At 46.1% G+C, this 26,517-nt stretch overlaps 1 protein-coding gene across 1 annotated transcript in view; it reads left to right on the forward strand.

Moving 5' to 3' along the window:
* mamdc2a (MAM domain containing 2a) overlaps positions 1-26,517 on the forward strand; it is a 249,100-nt gene that overhangs the window by 101,740 nt on the left and 120,843 nt on the right. Inside the window, exon 5 of the mRNA XM_085992348.1 lies at positions 8,647-8,784. Within this exon, the coding sequence (XP_085848474.1) occupies positions 8,647-8,784 (138 nt within the window). The remainder of the gene's footprint in view (positions 1-8,646; positions 8,785-26,517) is intronic.

Consider the following 26,517-nt stretch of genomic DNA (forward strand, 5'->3'; position numbering starts at 1 on the left):
ACTATCTGGGTCACACTTCAGATAGCAGGAGTCCAAGTGAAGATGGAATTGGACACCGGATCGGCGTTGACGGTCATGAATAAGCAAGATTACAAAAGGTTATTCACACATATTCCCCTACGGGATACGGAGATAGTATTGCAGACATACACGGGGCAAAGAGTATACCCCATCGGAAAGATAAAAGTCAAGGTGGTACACAAGGGCAAAGAACACCAAGGAATGGACTTATATGTACTACCTGAGGGAGGTCCACCACTTCTGGGACGGGAGTGGATCAGGAAAATAAATATGGACTGGCACTCCCTAAAAGCAATAACGGTAGATTCCGGAAAAAAAGATGTCAAACCTGAACGATTGTCCAGAATATTGGATGAGGTTAAAGAGGTGTTCCAACAGGGACTGGGAACACTGAGAGGAATTACGGCAAAAATCAAGATTGCAGAACATGCAAACCCAAAATTTTTCAAAGCCAGACCGGTACCTTATGCGATATGACCTGCTGTGGAAGCTGAGCTGGAAGGGCTAGAACGTTCAGGAGTACTGTCTAAGGTGGACTGGAGTGAGTGGGCCACGCCCATTGTTCCCATCATGAAGCGTTCATCGAGTAACAAGCCAGGGGAACCGGGGAAGGTCCGCATCTGTGGAGACTTCAAGATCACGGTTAATCCGGTGCTTCACACGGTGCAATATCCGCTTCCGCGGATTGAGGATATCTTTGCTTCATTGTCTGGCGGGAAACACTTCACCAAGATAGACCTGGCGCAAGCGTACTTACAGATGGAAGTTGAGGAAGAGTCGCGCCAGTATCTCACAATCAACACGCACAGAGGCTTGTATCGATATAATAGACTGGTTTTTGGAGTGGCTTCGGCTCCAGCAATTTGGCAGAGGGCCATGGAGCAGGTATTACAGGGAATTCCAAGCACTCAATGTTACTTGGACGATATCCTGATTACAGGAGAGGACGATGAGGAACACCTCGCAAATTTGAAACTGGTGCTCACCAGATTGAAGGAATATGGACTTCGAGTTAATCGCCAGAAATGTGAGTTCTTTCAGAAACGGATCTCGTACTGTGGTCATGTCATTGACCAGGAGGGGCTGCACAAGTCACCTGACAAGATCGAAGCTGTTGTGAAGGCTCCCGCTCCGGAAAATGTATCCCAGTTGAGGTCGTTCCTAGGGTTGATTAACTATTACCATAAGTTTCTGCCAAATCTATCCACGGTGCTGCACCCGCTGAACGCTCTTTTGCAGAAAGAAGTACCATGGAAGTGGAGCGAGGACTGTAAGAAGGCCTTTCGCAAAAGCAAGGCATTGATCAGCTCAGAGGAAGTGTTGGCTCACTTCAACCCAACGCTACCTATTCGTTTAGCTTGTGATGCTTCTCCTTATGGTATTGGAGCAGTACTCTCACACAAGTTGCCAAATGGCTTGGAAAGGCCAGTCGCATTTGCATCCAGATCATTGACCTCCGCTGAGCGCAACTATGCTCAGATAGATAGGGAGGCTCTCAGCCTTGTGTGGGGAGTAAAGAAGTTTAATCATTACCTGCAGGGCCAGAAGTTTACACTGCTGACAGACCACCAGCCGTTGGTATCCATTTTTAACCCTAAGAAGGGTGTTTCGGTGATGACAGCACAGAGGCTCCAGAGATGGTCCCTTTTCCTAGGGGCACATCAATATCAGATAGAATTCAAAGGTACAAAGCAGCATGGTAATGCTGATGGGCTGTCGCGCCTGCCACTACCTACTGAGGAGGAGGCACCGACGGTTGACCCGGTGGAGTTATTTCACTCGCCCGTCATCGAATGTTTACCTGTCACCAATGCAAATATTGAAAGGGAGACTAGGAATGACCCGACACTGTCCCGGGTCTACGAATTGACAGTAAAGGGATGGCCAGCCCATGGTGATCCACTGTTACCGGCATTCTCAGCAAGACGAGAACAGCTGTCCATCTGTCAGGGAACATTGATGTATGGAACAAGGGTGATTATCCCTCCTAAGTTAAGAGAGAGAGTTCTAAAAGAACTACATGAAGGTCATCTGGGGGGAGTCAAGATGAAAAGCCTTGCTAGGGCTTATGTGTGGTGGCCGGGTATCGACCAACAGATAGAGGATCTGACGAAAAGCTGCTCAGGGTGCCAAAAAGTCCAAAATGCACCTCCAATTGCACCGTTGCATCCATGGGAATGGCCTTCAACCCCATGGCAACGTGTACATATTGACTTTGCTGGTCCATTCATGGATTCCATGTTTTTAATTGCGGTGGACGCACATTCTAAATGGCCAGAAGTGATTAAAATGACGACCACTACCTCGGAGAAGACGATCGCGGTGCTAAGAACGATATTTGCAAGAAATGGATTGCCAGAGCAAATATGTTCAGACAACGGACCACAGTTCGTGTCAGAGGAATTCCAGAAATTCCTGAAGAAGAATGGGGTGAAACATTATACCTCTGCCCCATATGATCCAGCTACGAATGGGCTGGCCGAGAGGTTTGTACAGACGTTCAAAAAGGCAATAAAGGCCATGAGCGAAGATCAGATTCCACTGCAACACAAGGTGGACAATTTCCTACTGGCATATCGAAACGCCACCCATGCAACAACAAACCAAAGTCCTGCCATGATGTTCTATAACAGGAGGTTGCGGTCCAGGTTGGACTTGTTAAAACCAAATGTGCGGAGGGAAGTCAAAAACAAACAGTTCCAGCATATCAATAACAAGCCCACTCGGAGTTTTGAAATAGGACAACCGGTGTTATCCAGGGACTATAAAAACGAGAAATGGCAGTCTGGAACAATTCGGGCCAGACAAGGACCCCTGATGTACACGGTAGATGTTGGTGAAAATGTAATGCGACGTCATGCTGACCAACTGGTGGGATCGAGAACAAGGGTCGAGCCCATGGTTACGACAGAGACAACCGTGGAGGAAGTTAGTGAACCTGAAGCATCTACCTCAGAAGTGAATATACCTGATGATGATGTCCTATCCATAGGGGATCAACTAGATGAGTCACCCCAGCAACGAGAACCAGAGACCCCTGAAAGGTGTTATCCGTCTCGGATCAGGAGGACTCCTCAGAGACTGAATCTGTGAACTGTTTTTACATGAAGTTGTGTATATATGTTATTATGTTATGTTTAATGGGGAATATATACTGTTAAGCTAAAAAGGGAGGATTGTGGTGTATGTAACCGTTCCACCTTTAAGAGAACTATTTTAAGAGATGCACTACTTTATCTTGGCTGCTGTATACTGTAATACCGGTGGTGACCACACCGGTATATAAGTGCTGTGTAATGATTTATTGGGCAGTTCAGCCTGACCTCCGACTAGTAAAGACCTGTTGAATTTACTCTTGTGGTCTGTGTGCAGTGATTCTTATTAACAATAACTAGAACACACAGGCTTAACAGTTACCAACTCTGGTTGGGCGTATTTCATCACATGACCTCTTGTCTCCAACTGCCCCGCCCCCCCAGTCAAAACAGCCTTTTACTCAATCTCCAGTACTTTTATAACTAATAATCCAAAGTGTTCAAAGAAAATAAAACAACCAATTTGTTTAATGCCCCTATGATTTTTCTCTGGGGTGTTGCTCGCAGCCAGTGTCCTGGAGATGAATCTTTAATTACTGGAGACGCCAGGGCAATCCTGGAGGGTTGGCAACCCTTACTCCTGACCCAAAATGGCATTGGATATATCCTGCAGGGCCTGGGAGGCAGGATATTGATGCTTTTAGCACCCGTTCCGCCCCGAAAAACAAAGTGCAGCTGGTGTCTTGTTTTGCACACTTTGTACAAAAATAATAAATTGCAGGACAACGGAGTATTACAGTTTAAACTCTTTTAATGAAGCATCAGGTCTGTGAACTCAAACATACATACAGCACCTTGTGGACAAGATGGAGTCCGGGCCCCTGGGTCTTTTAAACAATAGCAGTCCTTACAGATGCCTGCAGGCCAATGACAATTCAGCATGTGATCACATGTGAATATAATAGGTATTCCTTACAGATGCCTGCGGGCCAATGACAATTCAACATGCAAATGTTACATCCCCTTTCTTTTAAAAGAAAAATGTTATGCATTACTTTTAAACCTTTCTTCTACCTAATGTTCTCAGTATCATCAACATATAAGTAAACTCAACATTTAACTAGCACTGAAAACATCTCAACGTTTCAATAACGATGTAGTTTTTTTTTAGGACAGTGATCCGCCAACAACCTCTGACAGTTCACAAGTCAGGGTAACTCTAAGCTTGACCTCTCGTCCCGACCTTGTGTGGTATGGAACTGAGCATGCTCCTGAATCGGTCAACAATCAGGTTCAGGTTTAGGTTCAGGTAAGTATGATGTGTTTTGTGTATTGCTCTGTTCATCACACTCTGTTGAACTGATCCTCTCGCCGGAATGACGGTGTTGTTCCTTGGTGTTCAGGAGGTACCTGCGATTGCGGCGGTACACCTGTCCTTCTGGGGTGCGGATGTGATACGATCGCTCAGTGTCAGCTGGCTGGATGACGACTGCTGGCTTCCAGTAGTCATGCTCCTGGATTCTGACGGATTCTCCATTGTGCAGCGGCGGCAGTAGTCTAGCTGACCTGTCATAGTATCTCTTTTGGTGTTGCTGTCTCTGTACACGTTTTGCATGCACTTGCTTGCAGCTGACGACCTCTGGCTGCAGCTGCTGGTTGGTGCTTGGAAGGATTGAGCGAAGTCTGCGGCTCATCAACAGTTGCGCTGGTGACTTGAAGCTGTCAACCGGAGTGTTGCGGTACTCAAGGAGACTGATGTAGGGGTCTCTTTTGTCCGCTTTGGCTTTGTCCATGAGTGTTTTAGCAATCTGGACAGTTTTTTCAGCAAGGCCATTACTTTGGGGGTAATGTGGGCTTGATGTGACATGTGTGAAATCCCATGCCTTGGCAAACGACTCAAACTCTTTTGATTTGTATTGGGGCCCATTGTCTGAGACTAAGGTCTCTACAATGCCATGCCTGGCAAAGGCTGCCTTTAGCTTGTGGATCACAGCTGCAGATGTGGTGCTCTGAAGCTTGTCCAATTCAAAAAATCTGCTGTAGTAATCAACAGTCACTATGTAGTCCTCGTTGTTCCATGTGAACAGATCCGTTGCCGCGACCTGCCAGGGCCTGTCTGGGATACGGTGAGGTATCATGGGCTCTGACATTTGATGGGCGGCGTTCTAGACAAATGGAACATTTTCCGACAATGTCCTCAATGTGTTTGCACATTCCGGGCCAAAACATAATGTCACGTGCTCTTTGCTTGCATTTTTCCATGCCCATATGTCCAGCATGAATTTTTGTCAACATCTCTTCTCTGAGACTGGTAGGAATGATGATTTTCTCCCCTTTGAAGATGATTCTGTTGATTTGTGACAGTTCGTCTCTGTGGTTCCAGAATTCAGATATGCTCTGAGGGCATTTCCTTCTTTCCTCAGGCCATCCTTCATGTATGACTTTGCCCAGCAGTGTGAGTTGTGCATCTTTCTCAGTTCCTGCTCGGATCTCCTTCAGTTTTGAGTCACTCACAGGTAAGCTGTTGTACACCATGTGCACCTGCACATCGATGCCTTCACTGAGGCTGCTGTCCTGGTAGCTAAGAGACTTTCTGGAGAGCGTGTCTGCGACAGGAATGTCTTTGCCTGGACGGTGAATGATTGTGAAGTCATACTTCTGTAGCTGAAGGATCATTCTCTGTAGCCTTGGTGGGGCTGCGGCTAGTGGTTTCCTCATGATTGACTCGAGGGGCTTGTGGTCGGATTCCACAATGACTTGTCGGCCATAGACGTACTGGTGGAAACGCTTACATCCAAACAGAATTGCATATAACTCTTTCTCGATTTGAGCATAGTTGATTTCACTGTCTGAGAGAGATCTGGAAGCGTAGCCGATGGGCTTTCCTTCTTGCAGTAATACTGCACCTAGTCCGTACTTTGACGCGTCCACTTGTAGTCTGAGCTCTTTGTTGGGGTCGAAGTAGGCAAGAACTGGTCCTGGTTCTCTGGTGATTAGGTCTTTCATTTTCTGAAATGCTGTGTCATGTTGTTTGTCCCATAGGAACTCATTGGATTGTTTGAGCAACTGACGCATGGGTGCGTTGATTTCGGAGAGGCTCGGGGCAAACTTGGCTAAGTAGTTAACCATGCCTAGTACTGTCTCTAGCTCTGCGCGGTTCTTCGGCGGCTCCATCTTCTTGATGGCGGAGATTTTCTCTGGATCCGGCTTAATGCCATCAGTTGAGAGGCGATGCCCAAAATAACTGGTCTCGGTGGATCCGATTATGCTTTTCTCGGGTTTGAGCCAGATACCTTTCTCCCGTGATCTTTGTAGCATCGCACGGAGGTTCCTGTCATGTTCCTCTCTATTCCTGCCATAGATGAGGATGTCGTCTATGATTGCGACTACTCCGTCGAGGCCTTCATAGGTTTCGTCGATCTTCTGCTGGAATTCATCCGGAGCTGAGATAAGACCAAATGGTAAACGCAGAAATTGGTAGCGTCGAAATGGTGTGTTGAACGTTGTTAGCTTAGATGACTCTTCCGTGAGCTTGATAGTCCAGTATCCTGATCGTTCGTCCATTACACTGAAGTAACGTGCTCCCACTAGCTTGGGTGTGATGTCATCTAGTGTTGGTAGAGGGTAGTGAGGGCGTTTGATAGCCTTGTTCAAATCTCTGGGGTCGAGACAGACTCTGAGCTTGCCTGTACGTGGTTTCTCAACCACTACTAACGCGTTGACCCACTTTGTCGGTTCTGTTTCCCAGACGATGATTTCTGTATTCTCCATGCTCTGCAGCTCCTACTTCAGGCGACTATGTAGAGCAAGGGGTATCCTTCTCGGTGGGCAAACCACAGGGGTTGCTGCTGGGTCGAGGTGAATAGTGCATTCACCTGGGAATAGTCCGATTCCTTTGAAAACGTCAGCAAACTCCTCCATGACTGTCTGCTTATCAACTGGTGCTGTCAATGATAGTACTAGCTTGACGAGGTCCATGTTTAAACATGCCTTTAGACCTAGCACTGGAGGTGCTTGAGTGTCAATAATGTAAAAGTCCAACATCATGTCGCTTTCTTTGTACTTGCATTTCATCACGCATGTGCCTTTTACAATGAGCTGCTCACCTCCATAGCCGGTCAGTCTGCGTGAGGTGGGCTGTAGCTCACACTCATCCTTCAAGCTGTGATACTCACTCAAAGGAATTACATTAACCTGAGATCCAGTGTCTAGTTTAAACTTAAGCTCTTTGCCCTGTTTTCCTATCTGAATATCGGCATAGGCTTGCTCAGTCTCTGAAATCTGTTTTTTCTGTGACACAGAATCAATAAACAGTTCCTTTGCATTTGGCTCTCTATCTGGCATTTGGCTGCCACTCACTGTGTGTACTATTTTTCCGAAAACAGTCCTGCAAACTTTAGCAAAGTGGTTCCGTTTACCACATTTAGTACATTGCCTTCCTTTGGCAGGGCAGTACTCCTTTTCTCCATGCCAGTTGTTTCCACAATATCCACAGTTTTTGAAGCATTTTATGTCTGTGTCGCCCATTGTTAGAACTCGCTCTGTTCTTTCTGTTCTGAAACACGCTCTCTGGGCGGTGTTCTTTGGTGTGTGTCTATTAACTGCGTGCACGGTCTGTTCACTTGAGCTGCTCGTGGCACCAGTTATGGTTTTCAACTGTGCTTGGGCTATCTCGTGCGATCTAGCTATGTCCATAGCTTTGTCCAGCGTTAGCCCGGACCCAACGTTCAAAAGTTTTTCTCTCACTTTAGCTGAATGTATTCCAAACACGATGCGGTCTCTGACCATCTCATCTTTATCTGCATATACACAGTCTTTTACCAGCAGTTTTAACTCAGTCACGAACTGTTCAAACGACTCACTAGCTCCTTGTACTTTCTCCTGAAACTTGTACCTAGCGAATATCGTATTTGTCTTGGGCATCACATATGCTTCAAAATGGTCAAAATAACTTTTCAGTACCTTTGCTTCATCCGTGGTGAGAGACCATGTGTTAAAAATGTCTCTCCCTTTTTCTTCGATCCACAGGAGTAGGTAGCTGCATCTTTCTTCCTCCCCTTTGCTTTTCAGTGGACCCGAAAACATCAACTCCACGTGTTGCTTGAACTTGCTCCATTCTCTAGGTAAGTTCAAAGATTCCCAATTCATTCGGGGTAAGGGAGCTCCAACGATGTCCATTTCAAATCCCACTTCTGACACCATGTCTTGTTTTGCACACTTTGTACAAAAATAATAAATTGCAGGACAACGGAGTATTACAGTTTAAACTCTTTTAATGAAGCATCAGGTCTGTGAACTCAAACATACATACAGCACCTTGTGGACAAGATGGAGTCCGGGCCCCTGGGTCTTCTAAACAGTAGCAGTCCTTACAGATGCCTGCAGGCCAATGACAACTCAGCATGTGATCACATGTGAATATAATAGGTATTCCTTACAGATGCCTGCGGGCCAATGACAATTCAACATGCAAATGTTACAGCTGGGTCCAATTTCTAGCTGCAAGTTTTTAGATTTGATTCTGTTTCTGGTTGTCGCACTGTATCCAATACCATGACCTCCTTTTCACCAAGTGCCGTTACAATTACAGTGTGCACCTTCGAAGAAAATCACCTTTGCGGCTATAACAACAGATGGAACCCAAATCTGAACTGGCTGGTCGGTGGAGGTTCGGTCCGAGATTCACCCACAAATCTGCCTACTGATCACACTTTGGACAATGAGCATGGTATGTTTTCGATTACGCAAACATTTGAGATGTGCTAAAAAGAAATCTGCTTTTATTAACAAAAGGCACATAAAATGTATTCATACAATCAATGATACAGCACAGAAGGAGGCCATTTGGCCCATCGTGCCTGTGCTGGCTCTCTGAAGCAGCTATCCAATTAGTCCCACTCCCCCTGCTCTTTCCCCATAGCTCTGCAAATTTTTCCTTTTCAAGTATTTATCCAATTCCATTTTGAAAGTTACTGTTGAATCTGCTTCCACAGCACTTTCAGGCAGCGCATTCCAGATCATCACAACTCGCTGCATAAAAAAAAATGTCCTCATCTCCCCTCTGCTTCTTCTACCAATGATCTTAAATCTGTGTCCTCTCGATACTGACCCTCCTGCCACTGGAAACACTTTCTTCTGATCTACTCTATCAAACATTTGTATTTGGTTTCAACACGCTTATTCGTTTTGTACTAATATCCAATCTTGAAAGTATGAAGTAGAATGAATTAAGGAGAATCTAACTTCACATCGACAAAAGCGTCGATTGGTGGGGGAGGAGGGGGTGGTAGGAAGTGTCCAGTCATGATGCTCTGGCCATCATGGTGTGGGCCAGGCTTGATGGACTAGCTGGTCTTTTCCTGCCGGTCAATTTTGTATGTTCATATGTAAGTAACAATGACATTACAAAAGGTAAAATTCTGTATGCCCTTGCACTAATAATATTTTATTACATTGAGGCACCAAGTATTCAGGCACCTCATGAAAATGAAGGTTGACTTGGATTAACTCCAATGCGAATTGGAATGTCTAGCAAAAATGCTTCCTAGCTCAATGTTGCTTTAGCATGAAATCAAAATAAGTTACCTCAGCGCTCAATAAACATGTGGTGGACCAAGTGTATAACAACTTTCAGACTTTATTTGAAGAAGTCCGTTATGAATTATGTCATTGTGCGGTGGAAGGGACACTAAGCTACCTCAGTGGGGGACAGCCCAGAAATAATGCTGACTGCATATTAAAGAAGCATGCACATTAATTAGAGGCATAAGCCATCGAAGATTTGCAGGGAAGTAGTACTGTTGACATCTGTATCTAAGTAGTGAGACAAATATTCCACAAGAAGTATTTACTCATAGTAAAACCACACAGCAATGCTAGAAACCACCAAAAAATGCCAAAGGATGAGTGGCGTAAGGCTTGATATCATCTCACAAACTCATGATGATGTGAAGAGACTAGAGAAGCTGGGATTGTTCTCCTTAGAGCAGAGAAGGTTAGGGGGAGATTTAATAGAGGTCCTGGGTTTTATCAGCCCTGAGGATGCGGGTTTGGAGGCTGGACTGCTGGGAAAGTCAAAAAGAATGGGAGCGGGTCCCGAACCTGCTCCCAAACCGCCTCTAACCAATCTTCCTGGGAGTCGGGCCCCTGACTTGCACAGGGACCCGACTCCTAGCGGCAGCAAGAGGAATATCGTCTCTTAACTGCCTGTTAACAGGTAGTTAACAGGCAGTTAAGAGGCTTTTTCAAATTTTTAGACTTCTGCTGTGGACATCGGGGAACCCCGCCAGGGTAAATGAGGCGTGCTGTGGGTCTGTTGTTATATTGGTGTACAGATGACAGCTGCAGAAGTGGTGTGAAGGATGCAATGGGACACTGATGAGTATCAGAGGTAAGGAAATGTTGGGAAAGTCATTTTTAATGCATTTAGATTTTTCTGTAGGTGACAAGCTTTGACGTGTTTGTGTGGCCTCACCTCAATGGGAGAAGTGTCAGATCACTTCTGTACCCTCACCTGCAGCTGCCATCTGTTTTATCCTAAGGAGAGAGTCATTGCAGAGCCTGGGTGAAAGGGCTCACCTTTGTACAGTGATTGTCAGTGTTTGACAGCACCTCAATGCTGTCAAACACTGACAAATCATCTGTCAAAAATAAATGTTTCATGTCCCTTTAAGAAAACCGGCAGATGAAGCATCATCAACTGACGTCATCTGACACCGACATTCCCTTAATTGGCCAACAAGCCCGCAGGGCAGGCTTAACAAGGCCAATCAGGGGAAAATAGCATCTGTGCATCACTGGGGGCAGGACTAGAACCCGGAAGGCAGCAGTCCCGCCACCAATGCGTCTCGGTGAGTAAAATCCAGCTTGAGGTGTTCAAAATTACAATGGGTTTTGATAGAGTAGATAGGGAGAAACTTTTTCCAGTGGCAGGAGGGTCGGTAACTAAAGGACACAGATAGCATCAGAGAGGGGAATGAGGAAACATTTTTTATGCAGCGAGTTGTTGTGATCTGGAACGCACTGCCTGAAAGGGCGGTGGAAACAGATTCAATAGTGACTTTCAAAAGGGAATTGGATATATATTTGAAAAAGAAAAAGTTGCAAGGCTACAGGGAAAGAGCAAGGGGTGGGGAGGAGTGGGACTAGTTGGATTGCTCTTTCAAAGAGCCAGCACAGGCACAATGGGCCGAATGGCCTCCCCCTGTGCTGTTCGAGCCTATGATTCTATAGAAAAATAGAAACATAGAAGATAGGAGCAGGAGTAGGCCATTCGGCCCCTCGAGCCTGCTCCGCCATTCAATGCGATCATGGCTGATCATCCAAATTCAGTACCCTGTCCCTGCCTTCTCCCCATACCCCTTGATCCCTTTAGCCTTAAGAAATCTATCCAACTCCTTCTTGAATATATTTAATGAATTGGCCTCTACTGCCTTCTGTGGTAGAGAATTCCACAGGTTCACCACTCTCTGGGTGAAGAAATTCCTCCTCATTTCTGTCCTAAATGGCTTACCCCTTATCCTTAGACTGTGACTCCTGGTTCTGGACTCCCCGACCATCAGGAACATCCTTCCTGCATCTAGTCTGTCCAGTCCTGTCAGAATTTTATAAGTTTCAATGAGATCCCCTCTCATTCTTCTAAACTCCAGCGAGTATAAGCCCAATCGACCTAATCTCTCCTCATACGTCATTCCTGCCATCCCAGGTATCAGCCTGGTGAATCTTCGCTGAACTCCTTCCATGGCAAGAACATCCTTCCTCAGATAAGGCGACCAAAACTGCACACAATACTCAAGATGTGGTCTCACCAAGGCCCTGTATAACTGCAGCAAGACATCCTTGTTCCTGTACTCAAACCCTCTCGCTACGAAGGCCAACATGCCATTTGCCTTCTTAACCGCCTGCTGCACCTGCATGCTTACCTTCAGCAACTGGTGCACAAGAACACCCAGGTCTCGTTGCACTTCCCCTTCTCCCAATCTATTGCCATTCAGATAATAAACTGCCTTCCTGTTTTTGCCACCAAAGTGGATAACCTCACATTTATCCACGTTATATTGCATCTGCCAGGCTTTTGCCCAATCACCCAACCTGTCCAAATCATCCTGGAGTTTCTCGGCATCCTCCTCACAGCACACACGCCCACCCAGCTTTGTGTCGTCTGCAAATTTGGAGATATTACATCTAGTTCCCTTGTCTAGATCATTAATATATATTGTGAATAGCTGGGGTCCAAGGACCGATCCCTGCGGTACCCCACTAGTCGCTGCCTGCCACTCGGAAAAAGACCCGTTTATTCCAACTCTTTGCATTCTGTCTGCCAACCAGTTCTCTATCCAAGTCAATGCCTTGCCCCCAATCCGATGTGCCTTAACTTTACACACTAATCTCTTATGCGGGACCTTATCGAAAGCCTTCTGAAAGTCCAAATACACCACATCCATTGGTTCTCCCTTATCTATTTTACTAGTTACATCCTCAAAAAATTGCAGTAGATTAGTCAAGCACGATTTACCTTTTGTAAATCCATGTTGACTTTGTCCGATCCCGTCACTGTTTTCCAAGTACTCTGCTATTACATCTTTTATAATGGACTCTAGCATTTTCCCCACTACCGATGTAATTCCCCGTTTTCTCTCTACCACCTTTTTTGAATAGTGGGGTAACATTAGCTACCCTCCAATCTATGATCTGTAGGGCCTGATACTTTTGTGAGTCATGTATCCTGTGACATTGTGATCTTATTAAAGCTTTAAAAGACCTAAAAATAGCTAAGTAATGTGCATTCAAACAAATAACACTACACAGGCAAGCTCTATTTTTGTTCTGATTTATAGCAGGGATAGCAGGATTCACTCAGATCAGTAATCTGATCTTTCAAGTAGCTGCCTTATTAGAATAAGCAAGGAAAGAAAATGACACATTTGCACCAATGGAGAAAACACTGATGCCTGTTTACAAAACAGTGCACAATCAGATAGCATGAAAGAAACAAATTGTCCTGCAAAACGCAAACTAGTAAACTTGTTCTTAATTAATCCCGTCAAAGCATCCCCCGGGAGAATGACCTACCACATCCTGTTTTGTTTGAAATGGAATGTGCACTTCTGGTGCCTGTTAGGTAAGCACTATTACATGATTATTGGACTTTATTGAATTACAATGCGATTCATGACTTATGACTTCGTTCTGGGAATTTCCAGAGAGAGTTGTGGTTTCCTGCCCCAAACCCTCCCCCTGAAGTTTAAGGGTGTATTTACACTACCACTATCAGTGCCCATGCTGCACTTACAATGTAAATTCAGCCTGTATCGGGTGACACTGGAATGGTGTCGATTGAGGATCCTTGGAGGATGGCACCTCATTATACTCGGTTTCAGTGTCAGTTCAGGCCTTCGCAACAGATTTACGACAAGTCTTAGCTTCAGGGCAGCATATAGTGACACCACTATTCCTGGCCAGAATGGAGATGATTGCGTAATTCCCATAGTCAATCACGTCTAGAGACCACACTGCTGTAAATGACTGGGATTGATCTGACGCACTTAATTTGTATTATATAACGGATAAATCACCTGGACCTGATGGCTTACATCCTAGGGTCTTGAGGGAAGTGGCGGTAGGGATTGTGGATGCATTGGTAATAATTTTCCAAAACTCCCTGGACTCAGCAAAGGTCCCGGCAGACTGGAAAACTGCTAATGTAACGCCCTTATTTAAAAAGGGCAGTAGACAGAAGGCTGGAAACTATAGACCGGTTAGCCTAACATCTGTGGTAGGTAAAATATTGGAGTCCATTATTAAGGAGACAGTAACAGGACATTTGGATAATCATAATTTAATAGGACAAAGTCAGCATGGTTTTATGAAGGGGAAGTCATGTTTGACAAATTTGCTGGAGTTCTTTGAGGAAGTAACATATAGGGTGGATAAAGGGGAACCAGTGGATGTAGTGTATTTAGACTTCCAAAAGGCATTTGACAAGGTGCCACACAAAAGATTATTGCTTAAGATAAAAAATCACGGGATTGGGGGTAATATTCTGGCATGGATAGAGGATTGGCTATCTAACAGAAGGCAGAGAGTTGAGATAAATGGTTCATTCTCAGACTGGCAATCAGTAACTAGTGGTGTTCCGCAGGGGTCAGTGCTGGGTCCCCAACTCTTTACAATCTATATTAACGATTTGGAGGAGGGGACCGAGTGTAACATATCAAAGTTTGCAGATGATACTAAGATGGGAGGGAAAGTAGTGAGTGAGGAGGACATAAAAAACCTGCAAGGGGACATAGACAGGCTAAGTAAGTGGGCAGAGATTTGGCAGATGGAATACAATACTGGAAAGTGTGAGGTTATGCACTTTGGCAGGAAAAATCGTAGAGCAAGTTATTATCTTAATGGCAAGAAACTGGAAAGTACTGAAGTACAAAGGGATCTGGGGGTCCTGGTGCATGAAACTCAAAAGGTTAGTATGCAGGTGCAGCAAGTGATTAAGAAGGCCAATGGAATGTTGGCTTTCATTGCTAGGGGGATAGAATATAAAAACAGGGAGGTATTGCTTCAGTTGTACAAGGTATTGGTGAGACCGCACCTGGAATACTGCATACAGTTTTGGTGTCCATACTTAAGAAAAGACATACTTGCTCTCGAGTCAGTACAAAGAAGGTTCACTCGGTTAATCCCGGGGATGAGGGGATGGACATATGAGGAGAGGTTGAGTAGATTGGGACTCTACTCATTGGAGTTCAGAAGAATGAGAGGCGATCTTATTGAAACATATAAGATTGTGAAGGGGTTGGATCGGGTGGATGTGGGGAGGATGTTCCCGATGATGGGTGAAACTAGAACTAGGGGGCATAGTCTTAGAATAAGGGGCTGCTCTTTCAAGACTGAGATGAGGAGGAACTACTTCACTCAGAGGGTGGTAGGTCCATGGAATATGCTGCCCCAAAAAGCTGTAGAAGCTACATCATTACATAAATTTAAAACAGAAATAGACAGTTTCCTAGAAGTAAAGGGAATTAAGGGTTACGGGGAGCGGGCAGGAATTTGGACATGAGTCTAGGTTCGGATCGGACATGGCCCTGTGGGTAGCGGAGCGGGCACAGGGGCCATGTAGCCTGATCCTGCTCCTATTTCGTGTGTCTAATTCTGTTAGATTCAGGAGATGGTTCTGTGATAGTAGATTGGCGGTTAGGATCAGATCAGCCATGATCTTATTGAATGGCGGAGCAGGCTCGAGGGGCCGATTGGCCTACTCCTGCTCCTATTTCTTATGTTCTTATGTTCTTAACTATCCTCAACTCACTGCATTTTGCTGGAGAAATAATCCTGCTTTTATCGGGAGATGTTGCTGTAGTTTCGGGCATGAGTTCTGTTCATCTCCAGTCAATTGGATGGACATCAATGTGGGCATATTTCTATAATGAGCAGCTGATCTGCAATTCCAGCTTCTCACTCAGGCAACAAGTTGAAAATCTACCACATAATCTCCGTGAAAATGTTTGTGACAAAAGAGAAGGCTGAGGGCCGTCGTAAGAAACAGGAGCAGGAGTAGGCCATATGGCCCCTCGAGCCTGCTCCGCCATTCAATAAGATCATAAGAAATACGAGCAGGAGTAGGCCATTCAGCCCCTCGAGCCTGCCCCGCCATTCAATAAGATCATGGCTGATCTGATCTTGACCTCAATGCCACTTTCCCGCCCGCTCCCCATAACCCTTGACTCCTCTGTAGCTCAAATATCTGTCTATCTCCGCCTTGAATATATTCAATGACTCCGCCTCCCCAGCTCTCTGGGGTAGAGAATTCCAAAGAGTCATGACGCTCTGAGAGAAGAAATTCCTCCTCATCTCCGTTTTAAATGGGCGACCCCTTATCCTGAAACTGTGCCCCCTAGATTCCCCCACTAGGGGAAGCATTCTCTCAGTATCTACCCTGTCAAGCCCCCTCAGAATCTTATATGTTTCAATAAGATCATCTCTCATTCTTCTAAACTCCAATGAGTATAGGCCCAACCTGCTCAACCTTTCCTCATAAGACAACCCCTTCATCTCAGGAATTAACCTGGTGAACCTTCTCTGAACTGCCTCCAATCCAAGTATATCCCTCCTTAAATAAGGAGACCAAAACTATATGCAGTACTCCAGGTGTGGTCTCACCAATACCCTGTACAGTTGTAGCAAGACTTCCCTACTTTTATACTCCATCCCCCTTGCAATAAAGGCCAACATTTCATTCGCCTTCCTAATTACTTGCTGTACCTACATGTTCACTTTTTGGGCTGGATTTTGTCAATAGGAAGCTTTTGGAGCTGGGACTGCTGCTTGCCGGCTTTCAATCCTGCCTCCATCAGCTTCTGGCCAACCAGCGGGATTTTCCCCTGATTGACCTTGTTAAGCCTGCCCAGCGGGCTCAGCAGGCCAATTAGGGGGAAGTCAGTGACAGAGCACGTTAACGTATGATGTGTCATGTGTCAAGATTTTTTGAAAGAAGAAATGTCATCGTTTGACAGCTCTGTGAAGCTGTCAAACACTGACATTCTGTGCAGTTTGATGAGTCCTTGTGTTCAGGATTCATCAAACCTTTCAACTTTGCAGAAATCACCTGACTGTTGGTTCAGAGGATCCAACGGCCAATCTGTGATATCTACAATGGAGATGTCGGGACTCTGGCTCCACAGCGGCTGAAGGCTGTAGGCAGAAACAAAGGTAAGTGAACATTTTCTAACACTTTACACTCACCTTACATACTTACCACTCCATACTTGCACCCATCACTCACCTCTACATCGCACTTTCAGACGCCTCCGACCCCCGCAGACCTCCTACTCGTCTCCTACACTCTGGCGGGGTTCCCCGAGGTCGGGAGGCCTGTACTTGGGAAGGAAAAATGGGGATAATCCTATTTTCTGCCTGTTAACTACCTGTTAACAGGCAGTTAATAGGCTTTAGTTCCTTTCCCACCTCAAGGAGATGGGACCAGGGGCAGGACGGCTTCCCGCCTCCTGGCAAGAGGGCACGGAGGCGGGTTGGGGGCAGGTTTGCCCCCAAATTCTGCAACTTTACTGGCAGTCCCGCCTCCGTATCCGCCTCCTTGGGGCTGACAAAATCCAGCCCTTTGTGTTTCATGTACGAGGACCCCCAGATTCCCCTGTACCGCAGCATTATGTAGTCTCTCTCCATTTAAATAATAATTGGCTTTTTTATTTTTCCTACCACAACCTCACATTTTTCCACATTATACTCCATCTGCCAATTTTTTGCCCACTCATTTAACCTATCTATACCCCTTTGCAGACTCTAAGAGGGAAATTTTGCCAGCACTCAGGGGGTGGGTTTGGAGGCGGAACCGGTGGCAAAATTGCAAAGATTGACAGCGGGTCCTGAACCCGCTGTCAACCCACCTCCAAACAATCTTCCCAGATGTCGGGTCCCCGATTTGCGCATGGACCCGATACCTAGCGGCGGGAAGAGGATTATAGGCACTTAACTGCTTGTTAACAGGTTGTTAACAGGCAGTTAAGAGGCTTTTTCCAATTTTGACAGGTCTACTAGTGGGCTTCCTGACGTCCGGACACCATGCCAGGTAAGTGTGGTGTATTGTGAGTCTGCTGCAATGTTTATGCATTGATGACAGCTGCAGAAGTGGTGTGAAGGATCCAGTGGTACACTGGTGAGTTTCAGAGGTAATAAAATGTTGGGAAAATCATTTTTACTGTACTTAGACTTTTCTGTAGGTAATAAGTTTTGAAGGGTTTGTGTATTCCCACCTCATTGGGAGAACCTCTCTCACCAGTGACAGGTTGTTTCTGTGACCTCACCTGCAGCTGCAATCTGTTCTAACCTAAGGAGGGAGTCACTGGAGAGCCTGGGTGCAAGGGCTCACCTTTGAACAGTGATTGTTCATGTTTGCAGAACCTCATTGCTGTCAAACACTGAAAAATCACCTGTCAAAAAAAATTGTGCATGGCCCCTTTAAGAAAACCGGCTGATGACGTGCCATCAACTGATGTCATCTGACACCGGCTTTCTCTTAATTGGATGGCAAGCCCGCAGGGCAGGCTTAACAAGGCCAATTGACGCAAAATAGCATCTGTGCGTCGGATGTCATTGGGGGCGAGATCGGAATCCGGAAGGCAGCTGTCATGCCCCCAAGCCACATCAAAAGGTAAATTCCAGTCCTTTATGTCCTCACAATTTGCTTTCCCACCTATCTTTGTATCATCAGCAAATGTGGCTACAGTACACACGGTCCCTTCATCCAAATCATTAATATAGATTGTAAATAGTTGAGGCCCCAGCACTGATCCCTGTGGCACCCCACTAGTTACAGTTTGCCAACCGGAAAATGACCCATTTATCCCGACTCTTTGTTTTCTGTTAGTTAGCTGATCCTCTAGCCATGCTAATATATTACCCCCAACCCCGTGAGCTCTTATCTTGTGCAGTAACTGTTGTGTATGTACCTTTAAGAGAATAACTGGTCTCAGACTGCAGTACCGGTAGTGACCACCCCTGTATAAAAGGCGCTAGTAAGCCTCTGTAGTTTCAGTTTCCCGATTGACTTCATTCAGTAAAGACTTGTTTTGTTCAACTCCTGCTGTCCGTGTCTCAATCATACACGGACATAATACTGGCGACGAGCAGATACGAACTTACCTACAGTCTGCACCATCTCCTGGGATCCATTCCTGAAGCGAAGTGAGCAGAGGTCGAGGCCAGAAGGAAGAAAGAAGCAGTAGAAATGGGCGTCGACCGTGGGCATCCGCCCCTGGGTCAGCAGAGTGGAAGATTGCTGGAGAAGCTGTCGAAAGCGGGGCCTGGTTCCTGTCGGCGGTGCTTCAGCTAATCGGGCTGGTGGCAGGTAGTACACTGATCCTTCCTGGGCTGCGGCGGTCGCGAACTCGAGCGGGTGGCTTGCAACGGGGCCGAGCAGCGTTGTCGGGAAGAGGGGAGAGAGAGGGTGGAGCACACAGGGCGCGGCCAGTGCTACGAAGCCGGGCTGCGTACAGACCCGAGAAGAGGGAGGCAAGAGTCCCACAGGGTTGTTCCACGATGGGAAAATAATAAAAAAAGAAATATTAAACGCGCAGGAAACCGCGAGGAGCTGCAGGTTACAACGGAAACCGCGGAAAGCAGCGCTAGCAACAGCGGGAAAGAAGGCAAAGTGCGGGAGGCGCCATCTTAATCAGCGGGGAAGAAGGCAAAGTGCGGGAGGCGCCATTTTGTTAAATCGGGGAGAAGGCAAAGCGCGGGAGGCGCCATTTTAGATTTTCAAGATGCCGAAGACTGGCTGTATCACTGCCTTTGATAATACAATAGAGGACTGGACCACGTATGCGAAAAGAGTCGAGGTATATTGCGAGGCAAACGAAATAGCCGATGAGAAAAAGGCATCGGTATTGCTAAACTTAATGGGCGCTAGAACGTACGGCCTATTGCGGGACCTGATTACTCCAGCCAAACCGAAGGCGAAGAGTTTTAACGAAATTGTTGCTGTCCTACAGGAACACCTAAACCCTGCACCGCTGCTGATAGCAGAAAGATTTAAATTCCACAGGAGAACTCAGCATAAAGATGAGAGCAATGCTGAGTACCTTACGGAACTACGCAAGCTATCAAAGCACTGCCAGTTCGGAGCAGGACTGGCAGATACCCTACGGGACAAATTTGTCTGTGGACTCCTGAGTGAAGGAACACAGAAGAAGTTACTCTCAGAGAAAGAGCTGACGCTAGATAAGGCTTTCAGCATGGCAGTAGCGTACGAAGCAGCAGCCAGGGGAGCTGCGGAAATACAACAAAAGCCACAGGAATATGGCACCCACGCAATGACACGGGGATTTGCAAAATGTTATCGCTGTGGCAGAACTAACCATGACCAGAAGGACTGCTGGTCCAAGGACAAAATATGCAGGCAATGCGGAAAGATGGGACACATTGCACGAGTTTGCAGGTCTGGGAAGAAGACCAGCGACAACAAAAAGGCTACTAAGGAACCGTACAAGAAAGTACAAAAGATGACGGACAGTAGTTCCGAAGACCAGATGAGCGATAGTGAATCCGGGAACAAGAGACTAAGCTGTCTCAAACTTCACAATGTAATCGCAAAAGAGGATCACCGAACCACTTGGGTCACCCTCACGATAGCAGGGTCCCAAGTTAAAATGGAATTGGATACAGGATCAGCGCTAACCATCATGAATCGACGAGACTACAAGCGGCTATTCTCACACATGCCCTTGAGGGAGACATCCATCGTCTTGACGACGTATACGGGGCAAAAAGTATACCCCAGAGGAAAAATAAGGGTGCCTGTCGAATACAACGGCAAGAAAATACGGAAATTGTATCTCTACATACTGCCAAATGGTGGACCACCGTTATTGGGACGTGAATGGATCAGGAAGATAAACTTAGATTGGCACTCCATTCATGCAATGACGGTGGACGGTAAAAAAGAAGACGTCACTCCTGGACGATTGTCAACAATCTTAGCTAACGCCAAAGAGGTATTTCAACAAGAACTGGGCACGCTTAAAGGCGTAACCGCCTCGATAAAAATAGAAGAGAATGCAATTCCCAAGTTTTTCAAAGCAAGACCAGTACCATATGCAATTCGCCCAGCCGTCGAGGCAGAGCTGGAGAATCTGGAGAAGGCAGGCGTGTTGTTTAAGGTCGACTGGAGCGAGTGGGTGACACCCATCGTTCCTGTCATGAAGAAAACGTTAAGCAATAAGTCTGAGGAGCCAAGGAAGGTTCGCATCTGTGGGGATTTCAAGGTGACGGTGAACCCAGTCCTTCACACAGTACAATATCCTCTTCCAAGGATAGAAGACATCTTCGCCTCACTGTCTGGAGGGAAGCGTTTTACAAAAATTGACCCAGCACAAGCATATTTGCAGATGGAGGTTGAAGAATCCTCTAGGAAGTATCTCACGATAAACACTCACAAAGGTCTTTACCAGTATCATCGATTGGCATTCGGAGTAGCATCAGCTCCGGCGATATGGCAAAGAGCGATGGAACAAGTCCTGCAAGGGATTCCGGGAACTCAATGTTACTTGGACGACATCCTTGTGACAGGTGAAGATGACAGTGAACACCTTAACAACCTAGAACAGGTGCTCACTGGACTACGGGAACATGGACTACGAGCCAACCGCCCCAACTGCAAGTTTTTTAAGAAACAGATATCGTATTGTGGCCACGTGATTGATGAAGAGGGATTACATAAGTCCCCTGACAAAATTAAAGCGGTTGTTAAGGCCCCAGCGCCTGAAAATGTGTCGCAACTGAGGTCATTCCTCGGATTGGTGAATTACTACCATAAGTTTTTGCCGAATTTGTCGACAATTCTGCATCCACTGAACGCCCTGCTGCGAACGGGAGTAGCATGGAAATGGAGCAATGACTCTAAGCGGGCCTTTCAGAAGAGTAAGGACTTAACCACTTCAAGAGAAGTATTGGCTCACTACAACCCAGCACTGCCGATCAGACTGGCGTGTGATGCGTCTCCCTATGGCATTGGGGTGGTACTGTCACATAAATTCCTTGATGGTTTAGAGAGGCCGATAGCTTTTGCGTCATGCTCGTTAACTTCTGCCGAGCGTAACTATGCCCAGATTGACAGAGAGGCCCTCAGCCTAGTGTGGGGGGTGAAGAAGTTCAATCACTACCTGCACGGTCAAAAATTTACTCTACTAACTGATCATCAACCTCTTGTCTCCATTTTCAACCCTCAGAAGGGCGTACCGATAATGACAGCGCAACGGCTGCAGAGGTGGTCCCTTTTCCTAGGGGCACACCAATATGACATCGAGTACAAAGGAGCTAAACAGCATGGGAATGCTGATGGATTGTCACGCCTACCGTTGCCGACGGTGGAAGAAGAAGACCTTGCAGTGGATCCAATGGAGTTATTCCACTCGACCATAGTCAAATGTCTCCCTGTGACGAATGCAAACATAGAAAAGGAAACACGGAATGACCCGACACTATCACGGGTCTATGATTTAACGGTGAAGGGATGGCCAGCACATGGCGAACCACTGCTGCCAGCATTCTCGCCGAGAAGAGAACAGCTGTCAGTGTGCAGAGGAACCTTGATGTGTGGATCCAGAGTAGTAATTCCACCTAAGTTGATGGATAGAGTGCTCAATGAGCTTCATGAGGGTCATCTGGGTGGGGTAAAAATGAAGAACTTAGCCAGAGCGTTTGTGTGGTGGCCGGGAATCGATAGAGAAATCGAAGAGATGACCAAGAGCTGTGCAGGATGCCAGAAGGTCCAAAACGCCCCACCACAAGCTCCTCTACATCCATGGGAGTGGCCCTCATCTCCATGGCAAAGGGTGCACATTGATTTTGCTGGTCCCTTCATGGACTCGATGTTTTTAATTGCGGTGGATGCACATTCAAAGTGGCCAGAGGTAATAAAAATGTCCTCAACCACCACAGAAAAAACTATCACAGTTTTACGAACCATATTCGCCAGGAATGGGCTGCCTGAACAGATTTGCTCTGACAATGGACCACAGTTTGTGTCTGAAGAGTTCCGGAGGTTCTTAAAGAACAATGGTGTTAAGCATTACACATCTGCCCCATATCATCCAGCCACTAATGGATTGGCCGAGAGGTTTGTTCAAACATTCAAGAAGGCTATCAAGGCAATGTGTAATGAAGATTTACCCCTACAACACAAGGTGGACAACTTCTTGTTTGCCACAGCGGAATGCGACACATGCGGTTACCAACCAAACTCCAGCCATGATGTTCTTCAATCGAAGACTACGATGCCGCTTGGATTTGGTTAAGCCAAACGTCCGAAGAGATGTGGAGAACAGGCAGTTTCAGAATATGAATGAAAGGCCAACCAGGAATTTTAAGATAGGTCAACCAGATTTGGCCCGGGACTACCGCACTGAGAAATGGCAGCCAGGAACGATTTGTACACGGCAAGGACCTCTCATGTATACCGTGGACGTTGGAGAGAGCATTGTAAGACGCCATGCTGACCAGATTCTAGAGTCACTGGAAAATGTCAACTCCACACCACGATCTGATACACCTGACAATGAAATCGACGTACCAATTGCAGCTACCGCAGAATCGGTGATATTGGAAGCAGATGAACCAAACGACATTGATCCCGACTCAACCTTGCCAGAAGAACCTGATACCCCAAAGAGGCGTTATCCAGACAGAATCAGGAAGCCTCCTCAAAGACTGAACTTATAATTGCTTAAACTCAACCAATGTATCTAGCAACAGTAATTGTGATTGTAATTCGTTATCATTTAGTTGTTAAATGAATGTTATGTACTGTTTATCTAAAAGGGGAGGAATTGTTGTGTATGTACCTTTAAGAGAATAACTGGTCTCAGACTGCAGTACCAGCAGTGACCACCCCTGTATAAAAGGCGCTAGTAAGCCTCTGTAGTTTCAGTTTCCCGATTGACTTCATTCAGTAAAGACTTGTTTTGTTCAACTCCTGCTGTCCGTGTCTCAATCATACACGGACATAATAGTAACCTTTTACGTGGCACCTTATCGAATGGCTTCTGGAAATCCAAATACACTACATCTACTGGTTCCCCTTTATCCACCCTACTCGTTACATCCTCAAAGAACTCTAGTAAATTTGTCAAACACGATTTCCCTTTCGTAAAACCATGTTGACTCTGCTTGATTGTATTATGATTTTCTAAATGTCCTGCTATTACTTCCTTAACAATGGATTCCAGCATTTTCCCAATGACAGATTTAAGGCTAACTGGCCTATCGTTTCCTGCTTTTTGCCTCCCTCCTTTGTTGAATAGGGGCATTACATTTGTGGTTTTCCAATCCGCTGGGACCTCTCCAGAATCCAGGGAATTTTGGTAGATTACAACCAACGCATCCACTATCCCTGCAGCCACTTCTTTTAAGACCCTAAGATGTAGGCCATCAGGTCCAAGGGACTTGTCAGCCTTAAGTCCTGGCTGATCTTCTACCTCAACTCCACTTTCCCGCCCGATCACCATGGGGGAGAAATTCAGTATCGCCCCGTTTGAGACGCGATTATCGTCCGGGCGCAAAGTTTAGCGCCTGCTGCTAATTATCGCCTCTGACTGCAGACTTGGCTTTTATTGCCCCTGGGGGTGATTGGAACACTAAATCAGGCGCTGCACACCTGTCTTAAGGCGTAAAGGCCGAGGAGCGAGGCGCTAACTCAGAGCGCTGGCGAAGCTCATGTGATGTCAGTCAGCGATGGAACACAGACACACTGGCACCAGCCAGTTCTTAAAGGGGAGGGTCGATCGTGCTCTCCATCCACACCCTGCTCATGGCAGCCTTGAACCTCGGCCTGGAGAGACCTGTACATCAAATCTGCTGGAAAGAACAATGGAGAGGCCCAGGAAAGAGCTCAGAGTGCAGCCCCCATAGTCTCTTCTAAATCGATGCAAGGAAGATCAAATAAAAAAGAACCTGCAAAGTGCTGCTCAGTACCCAAAACTCCTCAATACAGCTTTGAATATCTCCTGCAGTCTCTCTCTCACTCAGAATGCTTGGTGAAAAAATTTCGCCGACAAAAAAAGGCAGGAAGTGGTCACCTTTAAATAGCGCTGCCCCAGTCCGTTCCTGACTGCAAAGTGCTCCCCTCAACCTGTCGTTGCTAGCAGCAGGCGGTAAGACAGGGGGCGCCACTCAATATCCGGTCTGGAGCACTACTGGGGCATTGCACACTCGACTGACGTCACGATCTGTGGGTGCAGGAGATCATGGCGGTAGTGTTTAGCGCCGCCGCAAAATGTCTAGTCAATTTCATGAGTGGCGCAAACATCGCCGCGCATGGGCGCTAGCTGCTTTGCGCCACATTAGCGCCCTCTTAAGGCGCTAACGGGAGGCGCAAACCAACCGAATTTTTCCCCCATATCCCTTGATTCCCTAGAGTCCAAAAACCTATCAATCTCAGTCTTGAATGTACACAATGACTGAGCATCCACAGCCCTCTGGGGTAGAGACATCCAAAGATTCACAGCCTGATAGAGGACTTTCTGATTATGAAAGTGTTTGATACTGTAGACTTAGAGAAGATGTTTCCACTTGTGGGGGAGGCCAAATCTAGGGGCCATAAATAGAAGATAGTCACTAATAAATCCAATATGGAATTCAGGAGAAACTTCTTTACCCAGAGAGTGGTGGGAATGTGGAACTCGCTACCACAAGGAGTGGTTGAGGCGAATAGCATAGATGTATTTAAGGGGATGCTAGATAAGTACATGAGGGAGAAAGGAATAGAATGTAATGCTAATAGATGACGAAGGGTGGGAGGAGGTTCATGCGACGCATAAACACCGGCACGGATCAATTGCGCAAAATGGCTTGTTTCTGTGCTGTAGACTCCACATAATTCTTTAATGACATAAACTTTCAAATTACACAATTATGTGATCTGATTCGTCACATTCTGCAGTTGAAAACACATAAGAAGGGTTGCCGTACTCGGTATTCCTTTAAGAAGAGGTGATCCTTGTTATACAACTGCTGTCGAATGACAGTGGGATTTCTGTTTGTGAAGCAGTGATTTATTTCCTAGGAAGCTCCAGCGTGGGTTGTGGTCGCACAACACATCCGAGTCTATGTGTTAGTCAGTGCCAAGAAAGTACATTGCACTCTTATGTTGGAAGAAAGAATGATTTTTCCATTCATGAATTATGTTGTAAGTGTTTTTTCTGCGCGACGCTCACACCGAGTTTTCTGATATACAGTATTTGAAAAAGAAAAACTTCAGGTTTTCTGAAAACCTGAAATGAGGATTGTTACAAACTGGAATAGAAATAATGTAAAAATTACATTGAATGTACAGCACAGAAACAGGCCATTCAGCCCAATAGGTCTATGCCAGTGTTTATGCTCCACACGAGCCTCCTCCCACTCCTCATCATCTCACCCTATCAGCACAACCTTCTATTCCTTTCTCCCTCGTGTGTTTATCTAGCTTCCCCTTAAATGCATCTATGTTATTTGCCTCAACCACTCCATGTGCTAGCGAGTTCCACATTCTCACCACTCTCTGGGTAAAGAAGTTTCTCCTGAATTCCTTATTGGATTTATTAGTGACTATCTGATATTTATGGCCCCTAGTTTTGGTCTTCCCCATAAGTGGAAACGTCTCTACGTCTACCCTATCAAACCCTTTCATAATTTTAAAGACCTCTATCAGGTCACCCATCAGCCTTCTCTTTTCTAGAGAAAACAGCTTCATCCTGTTCAATCTTTCCCAGTCAGTATAACCTCTCAGTTCTGGTATCATTCTAGTAAATCTTTTTTGCACCTGCTGCAGTGCCTCTATATCCTTTGGTGTTGTGTACCTGCTCCTGGTTAAACATCCCTGCTTATAGTAGACAGAAGTTACGCTGGTAGGATGACAAGGCGGAGTCATAAGAACATAAGAACATGAGAAATAGGAGCAGGAGTCGGCCAT

The sequence above is a fragment of the Somniosus microcephalus genome, chromosome 1 (genome assembly GCF_052327205.1).
Source record: "Somniosus microcephalus isolate GS21.2 chromosome 1, FLI_Smic_1.0, whole genome shotgun sequence".
Taxonomy (NCBI): Eukaryota; Metazoa; Chordata; class Chondrichthyes; order Squaliformes; family Somniosidae; genus Somniosus; species Somniosus microcephalus.